The 20,548-nt window shown below is 42.4% G+C and overlaps 1 protein-coding gene across 3 annotated transcripts in view; it reads right to left on the bottom strand.

The window, feature by feature from the left end:
* Nucleotides 1–14,223: 14,223 nt before the first annotated feature.
* The window catches only part of LOC147461663 (S-adenosyl-L-methionine-dependent methyltransferases superfamily protein), a 65,642-nt gene continuing 59,317 nt past the window's right edge, over nucleotides 14,224–20,548 (bottom strand). For 2 of the 3 annotated variants that reach the window (XM_086509151.1, XM_086509155.1), the window contains exon 11: nucleotides 14,224–14,712. In XM_086509151.1, the coding sequence (XP_086365277.1) occupies nucleotides 14,584–14,712 (129 nt within the window). In that variant the 3' untranslated portion in view covers nucleotides 14,224–14,583. Of the gene's footprint in view, nucleotides 14,841–20,548 lie in introns of all 3 variants that reach the window. The other variant, XM_086509152.1, reaches the window with a different exon arrangement.

Raw genomic sequence — 20,548 nt, 5'->3', positions numbered from 1 at the left:
GAGCTGTGAAGAATGGAGACATTGCTCATAACAAGCGGGAGAAACATTGCAAAATATATAAGAAAAGTTATAATGAGAGTATCAGTAAGTTCACATGTCAAGAGTACTTACAATTGCAACGTGGTTGATGTATATCTGATACATTTCCACCGTTTGCTATCACCTCTGGATGGGTAAACACATGCTGAACAAGAACTTCCTTTACAAATCTTTTGCCGATTTCAACTTTGAAATCCAACACTCTGGCCTTCCATGCTGAGCGGTAAACGTTGATACCACTAGACCTCTTGGGTCTTCTTGGTTGCATGAGGACCCATGAACCTTTGTTTATCCTTTGTCCAACCCATTGGTTCTCTGCACTTATCGAAGTTGATATTGTAATTGAGGATATGCTACTACTTGGCCTTCTAGGAAAAGTGCAGTTGTTGGTTTTTGGTGTGAGAGACAGTAAACACCTGGAGCCTCTTGGGCGAGAAGACGTGGAAGCCATAGCTCTCAGAGAAAAGCTTTAGTGGAGGGAGATTCACTTTGAAAGCATTCTAATGGAGGGAAAGTGTTTTAGAATTCCAATATCTTGTGCGGGCTTAATGGTCACCCTCCAGTACGTTAATGACCATAAGAGAATATCAGAAGTGGAACCACATGCAAGCACCTAAAAGCTCGGTAAAAGGAAGGAAATTACGATGCTACAATCCTAGATTCGTGAAAGTTTTATGCTATTTTCCTATTTTTTGAGTCTTTCCACGTACTTTCCTACGTAACGTAGCCTTCGTGCTCATTGGACGCGCTCTATTATTCTCTCTCTTCATATGGCCCTCCAAATGACCTCTGAAATTTCCTAATGAGATAGTGTCTTGGAGGTATCTCTCCATCGTGTGTAATTGTTAAATTTGACATCCTTGTTATCACCAGATTTGAAGATCCACATCTTGTGGTGACGCTTGCAGTTGCCCTTCTTGAACTAGGGGTTATCCTTAGTGTTATGCAAGGTAGTAGTAGGTGTTCTCTTCTTGGAAGAAGGTGTAGATACCGTATGAGAAGTGAAAGTAATAGTATAATTAGGAGAGTATGATGTAGAATAGATAAAGACATCCTTGATTTCATTCACCACAGAGAGTTCTTTTTCTTGGCCCCTTCTCTTATAAGGCTGCTTGTTTTGATTCAAAGATCCCTTGTGAACTTCCGCACCTCTTTCAACGTTTTCTTTGTGCTCATTGTTACCAACTGTAGGATTTTCCAGATGCCTATCGGCATTTGTTCCTTGCAGCTTCTTGATTCCATCCAAAACCTTCTGAACAACTAGCAGCATGAGAAGCTACTGCAATTCCATGAGTTCAACTCATACTTTCTAAAGTTCCTCTTCAATGGTTCTCCCGTGGCTCGTCAACCTGTAGATCTCGACTGAGGGGCCTAAACCCTAGAATCAGTAGAGATTCTCACCAACTTAACAATTCCTTGTTGAGTGGGGAAAACATTTAAATAGCTCCTAGTTATTAAGTCCTTCCAACTTATGGGACCCTGTTTGACGGGACCTAAGTTCCTAAAGCCTATAATAAAATAAGGCAACACACACACATTCATAGGCTCTTTTGCACAACAACTAATGACATGGAAAAAAATTATACAAACCTTTCCCATTTTGTATTGACATGCCATGTGGAACTGTACGGCAACTAGCTGGTGATATGGCAACAATATTGATTTTTGTGTTTTATGGGCCGAGAGATTTTGAAGACCAAATGATTTTAGAGTTTGATGCTTTTCATGTAGACTGCTTTTTAGACCAAGTGTAGAAGGCGAAGACAGACTCAGCAGGCGGGAACTGTCTTTCCATGAAAGCCGAACAGTGGAGCAGTCAGTAATTACCACGACAGTTACCACAGTAACTTCTAGAAGGCTATAAATAGGACCCATTACATTGTAATTGTGCTGCTTGCTTCTTACTTTGGAGTTCCTTTTGGCTTAGCCCTTGAGTATTTTCCTAGCTAGAATCTCTTCGCCTGTAACCTTGTAATCATTACTACTGTAATCATTTGAGCTTCAAACCATTACACCTTGTACTGATTGTCCTAAATATGAATCTGAAACTGCAACCACTTTTCCAATTGTCCAGTCTGTCTCTCATTTCAGTTTTCTATTTCAGTTCAGATAACCATTTCAGTCTAGTTTCTCGTCTCTATTCCATCTTCACAGACATAACTAACAACTTATCAGTAGCTCTAATTCTAACACTGGAATTAGCTATCTGAAGAGATCGGCTCAAATTCCATTTTGGCAATCACGGTGGTTAGAGTTGTTTGCTCGTTGACCAGAACGAACTCTTCTTCCAATTAGAATTTTCAGCTAAAGGATGGCACCCAAAACCAGTCCTGGTCGGAAACCATCACACCGTGTTGACCCTGCCCCTGAGGAATCAGAATGTGACTCTGATAAGAAGGACCCAATGACTGAGACTGAGGCTCAGGAGGAGCACAGTCATGCTGATGAGGCCAAGGACTGTTAGCACTTCAATCAGTCCAGAAGGAGAAGGGCTGAGAGGGAAGAAAGCAAGGCCAGGAGTTCTTGAGCCACACATAGGGATGTTGGGGCCAAAGGCAGTAAGGGTAGTCACCAAAGTTCCAGTAGAAAATCCAGGGAAGAGACGGAAACTAAGACTACTGAGGAAATTGATTGGGATGCTGATACGGACCATTACAAAAAGCCCTCAAGACGGAGTCAGGTTTCGAAGGTCAGAAGAGGCAAAGAAGATGCTGACCAACATGATTATACCTCTTCATTACAAATTTCTTTTCCAGTGTTCAAAGGTGGGAAGAAAGATGATCCAAATGTTCATATCCAAGCCTTTGAACAGTACGCTGAGTTGAAAAATATTGATGAAGATGATTGGGGTGAATACTTTCCTCAGACATTAAAGGATGCAGCAAGGAACTGGTACTACCATTACGCAACTTGCCAACTCAGATCATATAATAAATTTCTCAAAGCTTTCAGACTGGAATATTTAGACAACAGAGGAGATGAGGACATCCTCTGTGAACTGGAGAAGATAAAGGAAGGAAAATCATCAGTCAGAAGCTATGTTGAGAAAATCAAGGAGCTAACCAGGTAGTTACAGGAGCCACCATCAAAAAAGAGGCTGTGTGCATGGTTTTTAAATGGGTTCCGCAGTAAAAAGCTTAGGAAACATGAGGTACCTGCACCAACAAAGAGATTCAGTGATTTGGTGCAGCGCGCCCTAAGCTGGAACAGCACACAAAGAAGGAGAGGAGTCATAAGAAGAGGAGGTCCAGTAGTAGTAGTTCTTCCACTGAGAATTCCAATTCTAGTAAGACCTCCAGTAGCTCTGAAAGCAGCTGAGATGAAAAAAGCAAGGACAAGGCCAAGAAGGGGTCTTGGTCGAGGAAGATTGATGAGATGGTCGGCTAGGTTGCTGAAATCAGCCAGACCAAACAACCAGTTAGAATAATGAAAACTTGGTGTTCAAAATGTAAATCTAAAGATCATGTTTCCAATGAATGTCCATAGTGTACCTATTGCAAAGCATATGGTCATTTATGGAACAATCTTGGCATTCGTATTCATCACTTCAGGAAGGGCAAACATTTATCTATCGTAGCATTTACCAATGTTGAACCAGTCAGAGTGGAAACAACCAGTGTACCCCAAGAAGAGAAATCAGGTACCAGTGGTATTGGTACTGGGCAAGGCAGGTACCAGGGAGGTACTGGTCGGGGCCGGGGTTGTGGTAATTTCCAGAACCGAAGTCTGAATTGTTACACTTGTGGCAAGTATGGGTATTTTGTGGCTCAATGTCCAGAAACACCTACTACTGCGGCTACTGAGGCAAAGGCCCTAGAGCCAGCTCCTATACGAGCGGTTACATGCCGTAAAGGGGTGGTCATTGAGGAAATTCCAGAAGATTCGGCAAAACTAGTCAGTCCTGAAAGTAGCAAATGGGCTCGGCAGAGAGAGGTGTGGAAGGCAAAGGGTAAAGAAAAGGTAGTTGATGAATGGCAAGATCAGAGAGAACTGGCGGCTACAATCACAGAATATTTAGCCAAGAAGCTGCAAGAGCAGCCAGAAAGTCCTGATGCCCGGGGCATTCAGAAGATACCAGCCCAATTTTCTGAAAAGGAACAACTAAATCAGTCACGGTTTGGGATTCTTGCGACCATGTTGGCTGGAGTTCAGGGATTGATGGAGGGATTAGGGAATGTTAGATCAAAAACAGTTGCAACCAAAAACACTGAAAGAGGCACCATAGGCACCAAAGCAGAGGAATGGCACTGTGCAGATACTACTGATTCTTCAAGTTCTGACAATAACTCCGACCAAGAGAGAAGAAATTCATGTCAAATTTTGTGACAAAATTCAGAAACTAAGAGTTGAACTGGAAGATATTAGAAAAACTTTGCCTGAAGCAGCGAAATTCATTAGACATCGAAGAAAGGCTGAAGCGGAGGCCAGAGCAACTGACCTAGCTGCTGTCCGATATGATGAAGTGTTGATGATCTAGGTAGACTATAAGGTTAGGAAACTATGGGAGCCACTATCTAGTGTCATACTGGATGGAGGAGCAAGGGTAAATATCCTGGGGACACACCTTCAACAAAGAATGGGTCTTACAAACCTGAAACCAACACCTTTCAAAGTGCGAATGGCGGATCATCGAGTTGTGCAGGCAACTGGGATGATAGAGAGTATGCAAATAAGGGTAGGCAAGGAAAAGTTCAAGACCAATTTCCTAGTGCTAGATGTGCAAGGCGCATATGGGATGCTACTGGGGAGTCCATGGTTGCGAACAGCACAGGCTGTTCATGACTATGCCAATCAAACTCTGACAATACAAGGTGCCACTAGCCGAATTCAAATTTAGACGTACGGCACTACAAGATGGAGAAAGGAGTTGCAATTAGAAGAGATTTTCCAGAAGTATAAGGTGAAGAAAATTGAGAGGATGCTAGCGGCAATGAATATTTTTCCATTAGTTGAAATAGATCTCAACGCGGTATCATTGGCCAAAGATTAGGCTGAGAAGCAAAAGAAGATCAGTTCACTGAATTGAATTCTGGGGAATGACCAGTTCAGTTAACTGGAAGGCCGGAAGAACCAGTTGATTCCAGTATACCAGCAGTTTCTGAACAAGCACACTCTGGAGAAGTTACTGGGAGTCAGAATAGCAGTTCAGAGTCCAGAGGACCGTCTTGGGATTATGCTGAGGAGTCAACCAAACGAAAGGGTGGTGGGCCTAACTGGTTGCTTCCAGATAATCAAGTAATAGAGGAATGGAATCTGGGTTCTGAGGAGAATCCTAGAGTTATCAAAGTCAACAAACATCTGAATCCAATTATGAAAGAGAAGGCCCGACACATGTTTTAGCAGTATAAAGATGTGTTTGCATGGGAACATACTAATCTCAAGGGAGTAGATCCAGAGGTATGTCAACATCAAATACCATTGAAATCAGATGCTAGACCAATGCGGTTGCAAAGATACAGAATGAATCCTAATTATGCTAAGAAGGTCAAGGAAGAGATCGATAACCTTCTTAAGGTTGGGTTCATTTTGAAGTAGTCAGTAGTGACTGATTATTTCCTATTGTATAATGGTGCCCAAGAAGAATGGAAAGCTTAGAGTCTGTGTGGGTTATCAAAAGTTGAATGCTCAGACCATCAAGGATCCCTTTCCATTACCATTTACGGACATGCTGCTTGACAAAATTTTAGGTTATGAGATGTATAGCTTTATGGATGGTTATAGTGGTTATAACCAGTTACAAATTGCTCCTAAGGACCGGAATAAAATTACTTTTATTACTGAATGGAGAGCATTCATATATCTGGTTATGTCGTTTGTCTTTGTAATGCCCCAGTGGCTTTTCCAAGATGTATGATGGAAATATTCAGTGAATTTCTCCACCGATTCCTTGTCATGTTTATGGATGAGTTCACTGTATATTCAACAGAGGATAAGCATTTACTTTTTTTGAAAATGGTTTTCCAGTGTTGTTAGGAAAAGCGGATCTGCTATTCGTACAAATATTCATTAGGTTCAGGTAGCTATATAGGTCTATAAAAGACGGGCGTTTTTAAACTTCAGAGTGCACTGTAACAATCTTGAGTAAATTTCAAAGAGTTTCCAGCCAACTGATTACTTGTCTTGAGCTCTGTCATACACTTTATCTGCTATGACTTATAATCAAGATTAGGTTTTAGACATAACCATTGCTCATCTTCAGCAGTCGAGTGAGTCCATTAGGAGAACCACTATACTCCGTTATGAGCGTCTTTTATTCCCCCAATTAGGAACATCGTTTACATTAGATGAAGTGGTGGACATATTAGAATAGAGTGACGCGGGTGACCCTTTGGTGTCGAGAGCACTTCAGGAACATTATCCGTCTAGCGATGGTAATTGAAGCCATGGGCTTAGGGCCACAGTATTATTATGTGGAACATTCAATGAAGCGTGGATTTTTCCAGTGGTTATACTTGCTAGCGCAGTTTCTTCCACACCATAAGATTTTTTTGTATCACAGTTTTGGCCAGCCCCTCAGAGGATATTTTAACAACACACCTCGCACCAGGGAGTATGGTGTAATTTTGGCCAACCTTGTCTTACCTTTGGCTGAGTGTCCAAATAGTGTTATTATTGTGACAATTGCTTGTGTGATCATGTAATGGATAGTCTTACCTTTGGCTGAGTGTCCAAACAGTGTTATTATTGTGACAGTTGCTTGTGTGATCATGTAATGGATCATTTGATAAAGATGTAAAGGTGAAGAAAAAAAGGGGGGTTTTTTTTAATCTAAGCCAGGCTTTTTCTGTCCAATTTATGTAGTGAAGCATGAGAAAGGACTCATGTAATTTTGTGTGTGAGTGTGTGTGCACGCGCGCGCACCTGTGTGTGCAACAGATACTTTAGTGTTGCAATTTGCAAGCCCAAAAAGAGTTAAAGGAAGCTATCTATTCATCAAGGCTCCCTTGACATGGACTGTTGTCCTCAACCTGCAAGAAAATGAACTTGGCCTACATGTCACAACAAAAAATAACATGTCCATTAGTTTCAAAAGAAGGTCCATCATGTCAACCCCTAAAGACTTTGCACTTCTATAAGGTGCCTCCCTTCTCATGACATGTGAGGGCTGATGCTAGCCTGCATAGATAACTCCTTAGTAAATTGACATGTGGCCTTATTGGCCCTTTTCCATGCTTTAAGAGGCAGTTCCCATGGTACACAACCCCTAGACATAGTGTGTGCATTCCCTGACTATAGGATACTTTACATATTGTCTACCACCTTTAGATATAGTTTACTATTGTTTACTATTCATTGGATAGGGTTTTTGATGGGTTGGTCTAGCAGTGCTAATCATGGAATTGTATGTTGCACCACGAAAGGTGAAATGCCATTTATAGCACGGTATGTCCAAGCGAATATGTCCTTGAATTATTTTAAAAGTGCCTTATGCAAAGCCTCTTCAATCTCAAAAGGGTCTTGCACAATAAAAACCAATTTAAACTCCTCATGTAAGTCTACCGATTCTATCTTCTTAACTACCATTGAACCATTGTAAACTCCACTACTTCCATCGATAAGCATTTTTTGGGCATTGGTGTACACAAATTTTTGTTCCCCCCAGTTTAAGATTTGAATGTCCAGGTAGGGGATGTACTTGATTGGTCACAACATCCACTCTAATGACAGAGTCTTGGAATTGCAAATAGACATGGTGTTTAGACCAGTCATGCACCATCTATGATTCCCTCATGAAAGGTCGTCCTAATATCATCTCATATGAGAAATCCATAGCAATGAAGGTATGCCTTAAGTACCTTTTATCCAAGAACCTTGATTTTAAGGTCCTTAGCCATTCCAATAGCAATAGTGACATTGGCAATTTTTATGAAAATATTTTGCGTCTCGGTGAGGTCTTCCCATGGATTCCCAAAAATTTAAGTGACAAATGTTGACTCCTACACCACCATCCAAGAATCCCTTTATAGTTAATCCCTTGGTAGTAGTGGGTAGGGTCGCATTATACTTATCACCTTCAAAGTACAGTCCCAGCTTATTGATAGTATCTCAATGATAGACTCGTGTCCATCTAGGTTGGGTTGTGGTTCTACGTTCACCCCTACACGTAACACAATTAGGCTTATTTATATGCACGAATTGCTGTAATCCAACGTTTAACTCTCCAATAATAAATGCTTGAAGTGCTAAGAATAGCTCATGATCTCCGTGCAATTTAGCCATGATTGTGGTTTTGACTTTAGACGAGGTGAAATCCATCAATTCAAAAATGTTCAATGGAAACTTTTGAGATACTAGTCCATGACCTAAGGGTGGTGAAGATGGGATATCTCCACTTCCTTCGTATTCCCTCACTAAACCTCCTCTCAAATTTGTATGACCAGTTTGTAATATCTTACACTCCCTTTCTTCTTGGATGATAAGGGTGGTGAAGATGGGATATCTCCACTTCCTTGGTATTCCCTCACTAAACCTCCTCTCAAACCGATAATGTGTATGACCAGTTTGTAATATCTTACACTCACTTTCTTCTTGGATGATACTAAGTATATTTAAAGTCCTTATGAGGTTGAGTCGGTGTGGAAAACATTGTGTCTCTAATCTTGATCCAGCTCTAGATCCCTTTGAGTCTCTTCTGCTAAAAATTTTAAGTGCTTGACTTAGTCAGTCTCCTCCACAGGGTTTGGGTAAGTCTCAATCTTCTCCTTAATTTTTTTGGGTTTTGACCCCTTTGGGCTCACCTAGGGGTTCCTGTCCTATCTACTTATCCATGAGGACACGGTTGAATTGTTTGCAGTGTGGGGGTGGTTTTTTTATGACTTCCCCTAATTGTGGCTTTGCTTGATTCCCTTTCTTTGTGCTCCTCATTGGTTTTCTCTCTCATGATGGTAGTTTTCGTTTCCATGGTTTCTATTGAATCTGAGTCATCTTCAAGGTCATTCATATACATGGGGTCATCACCTATCCTAGGTCAGTTCTCTAAGTAGAGTGTAAATTCACAACTTTATCCTTCGTGTTTTCTTCTTCCTTGCTTGGGAAATTGATGGAGCATCTCTCTCTTTGAGGATATAGTTTTGATTTTGGAGCATCGATTGTGTGAGTGCATTCATTGGTTTAACATGTGTAGTTTTTGGTGTCTTATTGGTAACCTCAATCAAGTTCAATGGTGTTAATCTTTGGTGCATTTTGATTATGGAGACATTGATCAATCAAATGATGTTCCATGTAGTATTGGGGAGAGAATTCAAGTGAATAGACCTCGTACCCCACTTGGTTTATAGGAGTAACTTTAGGATGTGGAGGTTGTGGTTCTAGCACTAGAGGTGGCAAGGGTATAGATTGGACAAAATTTTGGTTCCTAAGGACTAAGTATTGTGATGATTACTTCGTAGATGCGGCACGCATCAATGAAAAATCTAGAGGTTGGTTTGATCAAGGTAATGTTGACTTATTCGCCATTATATGTTTAAGTACTAGGCAATCCTTAGATTGATGGCCATACCTACCACATGCATTGCAATTCCCATGAAATATTGCTCTAAGTGTAGGGCCTTCACTATTGCTATGTGGACCTAACCAAACAAAACACCATTGTTGCTCTTTTATTGGGCCAATATGGGTATTTTGAGGAGCCCAATTATTCCTAAGGCATTCTTGGATGGCCTTAGTAAGATCTACCAAGGACACCTCAAATATCTTTGTCTCCTTAGCAATAGGCTTTACGGTCATTAACTCATGCTCAACCACTTGTGAGCTAGTGGATTTTGTCTTAGTGGACACTTTTTCTTGCAATCATCAAGTTTATTCTGGTTGGATTTCATTGGCAATGACAAGTACCCAAGTAGTAATACCTCTAATGACTAAGCCATTATATATGTTCTCATGTTGCAATCCTCCGATGAATATATCGAGTACTTAATAATTGTTAAAGTGCTCATTTGGGGTATGGCAAGAATTCTGATACTTCAAACTACTAAGAAATTCTCTCATTGATTGTCCTTCCTCATGTTTGGCTTTTGAAAGTTGAGATTCCACTCCCCAAAGAACATCTTCTCGCATGTACTCCTTCAAGAACAACCTCTTGAGAACATTGTATTGCCTACGTTCTTCGGCTCCTAGTGTCCTATACCAATCTATGACCTTCCCGATAAGGGTTAATTTGAAGGCTTTGCACTTATGCAACTCATTATGCCCTTCTAGGGAGTCACCTACATGTTCACACACGTCAATATGCTTCATAGGATACTTATCACCACTGATTTTTTTTGTGAGCTTTGCCACTTGGATTGGTTTGATTCTAGGCTCCCTCTCAAGTGCATTATGCATATTTTTTGCAATAGATTGACCAATAATTTGAGTGAGTGTTGCCAAGTCACCTAATAGGGTATAGCTTGTGTAAGGGCTCCTAAACCTACATGAGGCACAAGGGTTGGCATTGGCTTTGGCATGGGCACACTCCTCGCGTTCCATGCATGAAATAGTGTTGCACCAGGCGGTGTCCCAGAATATGCGAGAACTATTCGTCTGCTACCAAAAGGTGTGGGACTTGCTTGAGATATGACAAGTGACATGTGATGTAGCATGGCTCAATAAGAATAAAAATTAGGGTAATGTGGTCGTGAAGAGTGAGCAGTTGGAATGTGGAAAGGTATATGAAATGCATAAGCGCTAGTCATGATAGGCTCAAATGGGTGATGTATACTTTGTATCAACTACGGGCATTATTGTAGGCATAAGGTAATCAGATCTCAGTGGAACATTCACCACTGAGGTTAGGGGTACACTCTCTGTCATGCTCATCACTTGAATAGACATGCTAGCCAAAGAGAACGATGAGATAGATTTGGAAAAGTAAAACTATTGCTTGTGTGCTCAAACTATACCGAGATGATAGAAAAACAATGTACGATGGGTCTATTGGACTCACAAAAAGAGTCTCCATTTGTGAAAGTATTGGTTGTGTTGCCTTGGCAGTATCGAATTTCGTAGGACATGTCGAAGGTATAGTTATTTCTCTATTATGACTCTCATTTTAGACAATACTATAGATGACATCGCAAGTCGTATGTTTTTGTGCCTCTAGACTTGTGGCACTCGATGTAGATTGTAAGATATCCAACCAACCCACAAAGTAGGTGTAGCCAGTTTTCAGGTCGGCCACTCACTTCATAAGTCATATTCCAATTTTCATTGAGGAGTAACCCATCAAAGGTTGGTGTACTAGAGGTCCCTTTCAAAGCAAACGCAATGTCACTACCTATTGTTAGACTCCTCGTTACCACCCGTTCAAGGTGAATAAATTGCTCAAAAATTCAAGCCATTGTCATTGGGGTCTTTCCTTAAATTGCTTGGTGGTGTTCTGCCTTCTTGTGTAAGATTTTTATTTCCTTGTCTCTAGCCGCTTGGATATACTGCTCTACTTATTGCACTTCTGCAAGACTTCTGTCATCATGCTATAAGACTTCTGAGGGTGGTAAATCAATGGGTCCCTTAGCCATTCCAATCGGTGTGTTATCCATGTGAACACTCCTTTGAAGTGTAGGGTTCACTTGAAATTGTACGAGTCGTCCACCTCCCCACCCCCTTCATGTAATTCACTAGCCATGGGTTTTGAACAAGTGGCTCTACTAAACATTTCCATTAATCGACTAACACACTAGCACTAGGCTATAAGGCCAAAACATACACTCTTTTATTTGAATTCTTAGGGTTTGGTGTAGGGTATCCCTCCATCATGTTGTAATTGGGGATGAAGAGTCGTTTTCCGCTAGGCGTGGATCTTGAGTTACTCTACCTTGGGTTCCAATAAAAGGTCCAAAACCCGATGTAGGCGGATAGTTTGTGCATGTGTAAATTGAAGTACTCTCTATTTTCTTAGGCTCTAGCACACATCTAGAGCATAAATATATGTGACTTCAGTGCCCTACAAGTGTGGCATTCACTAGAAGTTTGCCTTCCGTTTCGTGTGTTTTGTTTCTTGGTTTTGTTTTGCTTTTCTCTATTTTGATGCTCGCAATGCGAACTAAGGCATGCAATAGCTCAAAACAAGTGCATCATTTAAAATATCTTGACGCACTTTATAGCATAGCATTTGACCAATCGAGGTGTCCGTAGCTCCCAAAACAAGCAATTTATACCTTCACGTGTGGGTAATCTACACTCTTGCCATACTTGTTGGAGCTAGGGAGCTTGCTATGCGCTATGTGCAAGCCACAAAGATTGCAAGCACACAACCGTGTTGACAAGCTCAACATAATGCAATGGTGTGTCAGTCACCTTTGAGCCACCATGGATGAGGCATCCTTGCTCGCGGAGAAGGTTGCTTCTGCTGCTCAACCGCCTTGCCATTGTCGGCGCCGTTGCCAATGCTTGATCGCGTACACACACTCCCTCTATCGCATACACACTCCCACACACACAGACACAGACATATAGAGGTGTATACGGAGTGAGGAGAGTAGGAGCAAGATTTCTTGCATTAGCACTTCAGAGAATGAGAGAGTTCTAGATTTATAATGGCTTTTATATAAACTAGTCATTCCACACACGCATCTACAGTTTGACGTCCAACACTCAAATGTATTTGTTGCAATTGCGATGCACCTTTCATATACAATTTGTGATCACTCAATCACCTACTATCTACATGTGGAACCGACAAGCTTGGCCCATGAGTCAACATGATATGGTTCATAAGGTTTCGTATCTATGTGTCATGGGTTAACAATCCCGGTAGATGACCTCTATAATCTCCAAATTAGCTTTTGGTTTCTTCTACAAGGTTGTAGAGCTTGAAAAGATCTACATTTTTATTTACTTATTTTTAAGTTTTGAAATCGACCTTGTGTAAGTGAAAGTGGAGGTTTAGTCTCTTTTGGGATCTTTCAAGAGGCATGTAAATGTTCTAGGCCCACATGCTCTTCTACTCACTCTACCTCCCGTTCCCACCCACTATAAACCATGTTTTGCCGTTTTGAGTCTCGATACATTTGTGCAATATCTTAGACCTTTTCATGCACTTATAAAGTGGCACTTTCTTTTCAGACTTCCAAGCCATAAGTGCACTTATTTGCATGCTTCACTGTCCTTCCACATGTCCTTTCTCTCTCTAGATAATCATTTGTAGAGAGAGAAAGGACATGGTAAAGCCTAAAATTCCTCAAAATAAAATTTTGATGGCATACCGACAGGTTATACTAACTCCATAGAAAAGGGGATACGCGAATGCTTTTAACGTTAGTAGACAGGGAGAAGGGGTTTATTATAGGGTCCATACATTCGAGTGTTCATTGCACGCAATGATGTCCCCACATTAATATAAGAGTTCGCTAGGCTTTTTTATAGCAATTTACTCCTTGTTTAGAACACTGGAGAAAACACTCGAGAACTTTCATAGAAGCATGCCTCCGGCCCACCTCCCAAAAACCCGCGAAGAAAGAGAGAAAATGTACGACAAACATAAAACCTACATTGCATAAATGTGGTTCACATTGACTATAGAATCCTTCCTACCATCCTTGAGAAAAGCAATTGGACACTAGAACTGTGTTCTAATGGCCACCTTCAAGAATTCATATGTGCATCTGTGTTGTCCTATACTAAGGAGAAATAGACAGTAGTGTCCTTTCAATCAACATTGGAAAAAGGAGTCATTAAGGATAGAAACTCTTTACACTTTCTTTGTCTCTGTTCTGGTGGCCACCTATACATATTCCAAGTGGCCATTGGTATCTCGCCCTTGAGTGAGTTCCTAAGGATTTGCCAAAGCTTCACCTTTGACAACCATAAGCATTTGTGATAGACCCTACAGCATGGCTTCCATGACGCTTTCACAACCTGTTGAACCAAAAGGTGGGAAATGACACAACATTCACCTCTCCAAGAGTTACTTCATCAAAAGCAAGAATGTGGCAAAGAGATTGCGCACAACCAAACTAGCCGCTCAAAGCTCCAACACAAAGATGATGCCATAAAGCATAGCACGTCAACAATCTCCTAGGTATGCCACTACAAGCCGAAAACAAAAAAAAAAAAGCATAGAAAAGCTTCGGATAGTGAAATGTAGAGAGTTCATCGGTCCACTTTGACATGGTATAGTACCCCAACCAAGATCTCCGAGCACATCCGGCTCTAATACTCAGTAATAATGCAACGCAATGTGTTCGCACCACACACAAAACATAGAACTCCAAGCAACAAGAAGCTCATTCTATGCAGAAATTCTTACAGCCTTTTCTACAACAAAAGTGACTGGACATCATCCTTAAATTAACAGATATGAACTTTTGGATCTGAACGTCAGCTTCCATCCAGACCGTAATTCTTCACCTTGAAGTTGGTATTTTGCCTTCTGTAGTCAAAATGACGTAGTTCTTGTACCATAATGTCTTTACCTTCGTTGTGGTGACTTATGGAGCTTTATGAATTTTTTTCTTTATTGACTTGCATAGCACATCTGGGAGTCACCAAAGAAAGCTGTTTCTGTGACGTTTGAAATGTGGCGCTAACCAGCAGTTTGATCATGTTCATACTTCAGGCTTTTTTGGATCAGGTATTATCTCGAGTTTGTGAATTCCCAAACACTTTGTGTATATCCTCAAATGATACAGTAGCTGATCCTCTCTTCTTTGCACCTTGTTGTGAAGGATGTGGGCACCATCCAGCCATGTAGATAACCTGAAAAAAGACCTCATGTGAGTGATATCACAGATATGCAAAACAGCAAAGCAAAAACCAAAATTGGAAAAAAATACCCAGTTCAGTATCTTTCAAAAAATCAAGACGACGCATTCGTAAGTTGGATCCTGTTGCAGACCCAGCTCAACTGTCACAAACTGCTGAAGTGGCAACCACTGAAGACGCAGGGGCCTAATACCCAAAACTGAAGACTAAAGGGGTTAGGATTAACCCTACCAACTTAGGAGGAGCTTGGCCAAGGGGCCTAAACCCTCAAAAGAAGCAGAACACTTTAATATTAGTAAATGCTGACGTGGCAAACTGTCACGAGGACGTGGCAGCTGTTAACTATGTCATGAGACCATGGCAACTGCTAACCTTAGTTGTTGGTTTCTTTCCAATGATTTTTGCTTTATTTTTGAGACCCTCTTTTTGAAGTTGCAAATGGTCGGACATTGTATGGCCAATGTGAACGGTAGTTTCACCCGCAAACGAGAAGTTGGTCCACACTGGAATTCGTATAGTAAGAGGATGTCTAGGCTCAGTGCAAGGTCATGTAGGTCCCCCCGTCGCACTTAGCAAGTTGGTGGATACTAGGAAGTGAACTCAATAAAGGCATAAAGTCAAGGTGGGATCACCAACAGAAAGTATCCGACAATTGGGCCACATTGCACTTTTGGATGCGGTCCCAATGAGGATAGATGGTCAGATGACCAGTGGGAGCCCAACGGAAGCATCTCCTAAAAATTAGGCAACTACTATTTTGGGCCAAGAAATGTGTTCGCATCATTACCTCGGGTATGACTAGGGGAACATTTTACAACTCTGCCGCGAAGTCAACTGAGCAACCAGTCGGGAGATTTTTAGGCGGCAAACCCGAATTGGGAAAATGCGTGTAATCGTGCCAAGTGTTACATTTTTGTGCACTTGCCTCATGCATCAAGAAGTGGTGCTGAATTTATAGCTGGGCGGCTCATTTTTTAGTTTCCTATCACAGGTTAAGAGCTATGGAGTGCTTTCTTTCCGTCTCATGTACAGTGTGGTGCTAGGAGTGGTGCCCTGCACGCTACACACCACTCTCTCTCTCTCCCATACGTGCACTTATGTGATGCCCCACGAGAGGGCTCTTCATTTGACTGATGTACAGCTGTGTGGTTTCATGCTTTTGTGCTGAGGCAAGAGCCTCCTTGAGCAGGAACAGGGGTAGCTAGCTGCTACTCCAAAGCAGGCACCGGTGAGGGTCATAACCTCACCGTACAGGTGTGTTTTCAGCGCTGTATATGCACTGTAAAGTGACTGTTTTTTAGCCATACGGACGCCAGAACCCTTGGGAATCGTGCCCCACTGGCAGAGGACAGCTAAGGGACTGTTTGGGACTGAAAATGGGGCAAAAGCCAGTAAATACAACGTGCTGAATTTACTGTTTTTGGGCAGGAATCAGAGGGTATACGCCAGTGGAAGTGAATTCTAGCAGGGGAATTGGTTTCACGCAAGTTTTGGGGCTGTTATGCTGCCGAAATTTGGCCAAAACTGGTAGTATCTAGCGGGATACAAGTAAAGGATTCCCAGGACTCTACTTTGTAATTTACTCTCTCAAAAAATAAAGAAATACCGAAAGGGGCGCCAATTTTGGGGCCTACAGGTTGTCTGCGTACGCTCGGACCATTCTAGCTTCCGAGCCGTGTGTGTGCTTAAGTGTTAATTCCCATCGCAGGTTTCCTTTGCACATTCTCTCTATGTGTGTCTAAAGTAAAGAATTTCGGGTGAAAGCCAAAGCCTACCGGCCCACAAGCCGGTTTCACAGCCTGTACGGACAGTCCCACATTTTGCGCTAACAGGCTGATGTTGGGTGCCAGATTTCAGCCCACTAGCTTTAGGATGCAATTGCTTTCCATAGCAGATGCTTTTGGGAGCCAAGGGCCTTTAAATATGTACAAGGGGCTCCGGGGGTCACTCTTTGTGCACAGAAGCAAAGCAATGCCTGTCACAATGTGACGATGCACTAGCTCAAGATAAAGAGGGGCTAGGACTCCAAAATCCTAACCCTAGCCAACTTACAAAAGACAGCCAAGGGGCCTAAAACCTAGAAGCAGAAGAAGACTGTCAACTTGCAGAAGTTGGCCGAGGGACCTAAAACCATAACAGAAGATTCAAGGGTTTAGAATTAAAAATCCTAATGCTACCAACTTACAGGACCCGGTCAAGGGGCCTGAAACCTAAAGGATAAAGCTGAACCTCAATACTGCATGGAATGTCAAAGCCCTGAAGAATGGAGCCAACTTGCAGATGCCAACCTAGGGACCTAAACCCTAAGAACAAGAAAAAGAAGAAGAAGTCCTACCAACTTATGGGAACCCCGTTTGATGGGGCCCCAAGTGACATGAAGGATTAAAATACAGCAGGACCAGACACACAAAAAAAAGACTTGTGCCAAAAACTGATGACGTGGCAGCTGTACGGATAGCCCGGATTTTGTGCTGACAATGTCGACGTGGCAGATTTCCACAAAACGCATTGACAATGCTGATGTGGCAATTGCATGTACATTCCGTGATTTACGCTGGCAGCTTTTTGGCATTGCTTTTTAAACCAGAAGCTTTTGAGTATGAAGGCTTTTCATGTAAACTGCTTTTGGGGCCTAGGGCCTTTAAATATGAGGCCATGGGCTCATTCTCGGGCATTCTTTCTGGAGAAGGTGCAGAGTTTGGAGTACGGTTTGTATTGTGTTAATGCAATTTAAAGAAATACCGAAAGGGGCACCAAGGTTTGGGGCCAATACTCTCTGCGGTGGAATTCCGCCACTCCGTGTCACGTGTCGTCTTTCTCTCTTAGTTCAGTTGTTTTTGAAGTGCTAAAAGTCTGTTCAGCCTGTTCTTTTCTATTGGCACATGGTGCCCGTCTTGTGACACTCGTATCAGAGCATCAAGCGTGTGCTTTTCAAAAAGCATACCGGTCCTACCAAAGAGCAGACAGAGCAAACCGGCGCTTCCAAAAGTCTACTGGAATTTTACTTGAAGTATCTTCGAACCCCGACCCCGGACTTATTAGCATACCGGTCCTACCAAAGAGGAGACAGAGCAAACCGGCGCTTCCAAAAGTCTACAGGAATTTTACTTGAAGTATCTTCGGGCCCCGACCTTGGACTTATTAGCATACCGGTCCTACCAAAGAGGAGACAAAGCAAACCGGCGCTTCCAAAAGTCTACTGGAATTTTACTTGAAGTATCTTCGGGCCCCGACCCCGGACTTATTAGCATACCGGTCCTACCAAAGAGGAGACAGAGCAAACCGGCGCTTCCAAAAGTCTACTCAAATTTTACTTGAAGTATCTTCGGGCCCCTGACCCCGGACTTATTAGCATACCGGTCCTACCAAAGAGGAGACAGAGCAAACCGACGCTTCCAAAAGTCTATTGGAATTTTACTTGAAGTAAATTCGGGCCCCGACCCCGGACTTATAAGCATACCGGTCCTACCAAAGAGGAGACAGAGCAAACCGGCACTTCCAAAAGTCTACTGGAATTTTTCTTGAAGTATCTTCGAACCCGGACCCCGGACTTATTAGCATACCGGTCCTACCAAAGAATAAACAGAGCAAACCGGCGCTTCCAAAAGTCTACTAGAATTTTACTTGAAGTATCTTCGAGCCCGGACCCCGGACTTATTAGCATACCGGTCCTACCAAAGAGCAGACAAAGCAAACCGGCGCTTCCAAAAGTCTACTGGAATTTTACTTGAAGTATCTTCGGGCCCCGACCCGGGACTCATTAGCATACTGGTCCTACCAAAGAGCAGACAGAGCAAACCGGCGCTTCCAAAAGTCTACTCGAATTTTACTTGAAGTAACAAAGGATGGATATGTGATCAAACCGGCCTATATGGACACTCATTTATCCTGGTAGTCGGATGAGCATGCTTCGCAGCAGACTTCAGAGCCCACTTCTAACAGAGGTATATTAGTGGACAGAGCCACTGACCACGTCTACAAGGGCGACCACGACATCGACAGAGGCTCCACTAGAGAATCAAGACTATTCTAGCACAACATGGGAAACAACCGGTACGATTATTTACAAAGGCAGACAGTAACGAAGCTCTTCAGCAATCGGTGCAGTACTTTCTTGGACATTTCCAATGCCGGGCGTCCTCAAGCAAGGATGATGATGATGATTTTAAGGCTAACAATTTCAGTCTTTTAATTTTAGTCTCACTTTTCTTCATTTTATATTTGTACCCAGACATTGGATTAGATCCACAAGGATTGTATCACTTTGGTCTCATAGGTCATTTTGACCTTTTGGAGGCGTTTAATATAACATTTCATTTCATTTCATTCCTCTCCCTCTCCCTCCCCGATTGTTTTGAAGTGCTAAAAGTCTATTCCAATCTGTTATTTTTAATGGGCATGTGGTGCCTTCCCGTTATAATGGTGTCTACTTTTCTAAAAGCATTATTGGTTCTTCCAAGAATAAACAGAGCAAGATGGTGATTCTGGATTCTACACAATACCTGCAATTCCTTCTCAATGAACTCCCTGACATACTCTCGAGGCATCCTATGCAGAACCTTTCGATTCTACAGAGCTTCAACAGTTTCTGAACTACATGTTGCCACCTCTGTTGCAACCACTGCCTTTGCCAACTTGGAACACTCCTCCGCATACACTAGCAAGGTCCGGGCCGGGAGATATTCAACGACTCCCTCATTACTCCTCCCGTATAACCCTAAAAGGTCCGGGCCGGGAGATATAGAGGCCTTTTACAACCAAACGCCCCCTAGACCGCAGCCCGTGTCGTTTGGAGGTGTTGAAAGTAACCACTGCTCAGACTTCTTAATACACCTCCCGCATAACCATCCAAGTTCGGGCCGGGAGTCACAACAACAATTATTTTACAAGCATACAACCAAACGCTCCCCAGGCATTGGCCTGCGTCATTCGGAGGTTTTCTAGCATACAACGGAACGCTCCCCAGGCATCGGCTTGCATCGTTCCGAGGTTCAAACAATACCAAAACAGTATTTCTCACTTCTCCACCCGGGAGTAAAATCACCAATCAATGAAACCAATATTAAAACCAGAGTCAAACATTTCAAATCGGCACCAAAACAGGTTCAAAACAGATACCATCCATTTCAAACAAGATCACCAAACAAGTTCTCAAACAAATTCAAACTTAAAAAGCAATCTCGACATTAGCCGAGCTCGAAAAGTCCATTGACTTTCCATCTTGTAACCTGCACCAAAATTTAGGGTTAGGTTCATTCCATAAGGTCGTAACCGAGCACAGCATGATCCATCAGCTCTTGGACAGACAGTGTTTTCTTTGGCGGCGATGGTAGTCCCAAGATAGCAATCGCACCGAACCTCCAAGGTTATCAACTCGAGAAGAGACATCTACTGAGAGATGTCAAGAAATTTCAAGATATAATCTGCTAGGGTTTCCATGGCAAGCATTTCAAGATACCCCACTCTTCCAGAAGTTACACTCCGAAGGACGATGTCAGAAACCATATAACTTCGGGCAAAAAAATTTCTTGCAAGCTTGCCAAGTACTTGGAGTATGCTGCTTGGTAGCTATTAACATCTGCATGGCACTGCCTCTGAGAAAAACAGCAGCTCAAAACAAATCTTGGATCCTTCTCTTGTAAGTGATCTTTATGGCTTATGCCCTATAAGACATGAGCGGTGAAGACGGGAGCGCGCCCGATGCACGATGAAGCAAGGGTGGGAGTGGCTAATAAGCCCGAGGTCGGGGTGTCACAAGACCGCCACCCAAGCCAATAGAAAAGAACAGACTGAACAGACTTTTAGCACTTCAATAACAACTGAACTGAAA

This window comes from Adiantum capillus-veneris, chromosome 3 (genome assembly GCF_014529385.1).
Source record: "Adiantum capillus-veneris isolate H3 chromosome 3, ASM1452938v2, whole genome shotgun sequence".
NCBI lineage: Eukaryota > Viridiplantae > Streptophyta > Polypodiopsida > Polypodiales > Pteridaceae > Adiantum > Adiantum capillus-veneris.
The sequence above is the reverse complement of the archived record's forward strand: the minus strand, read 5'-3'. Positions and strand labels throughout refer to the sequence as shown.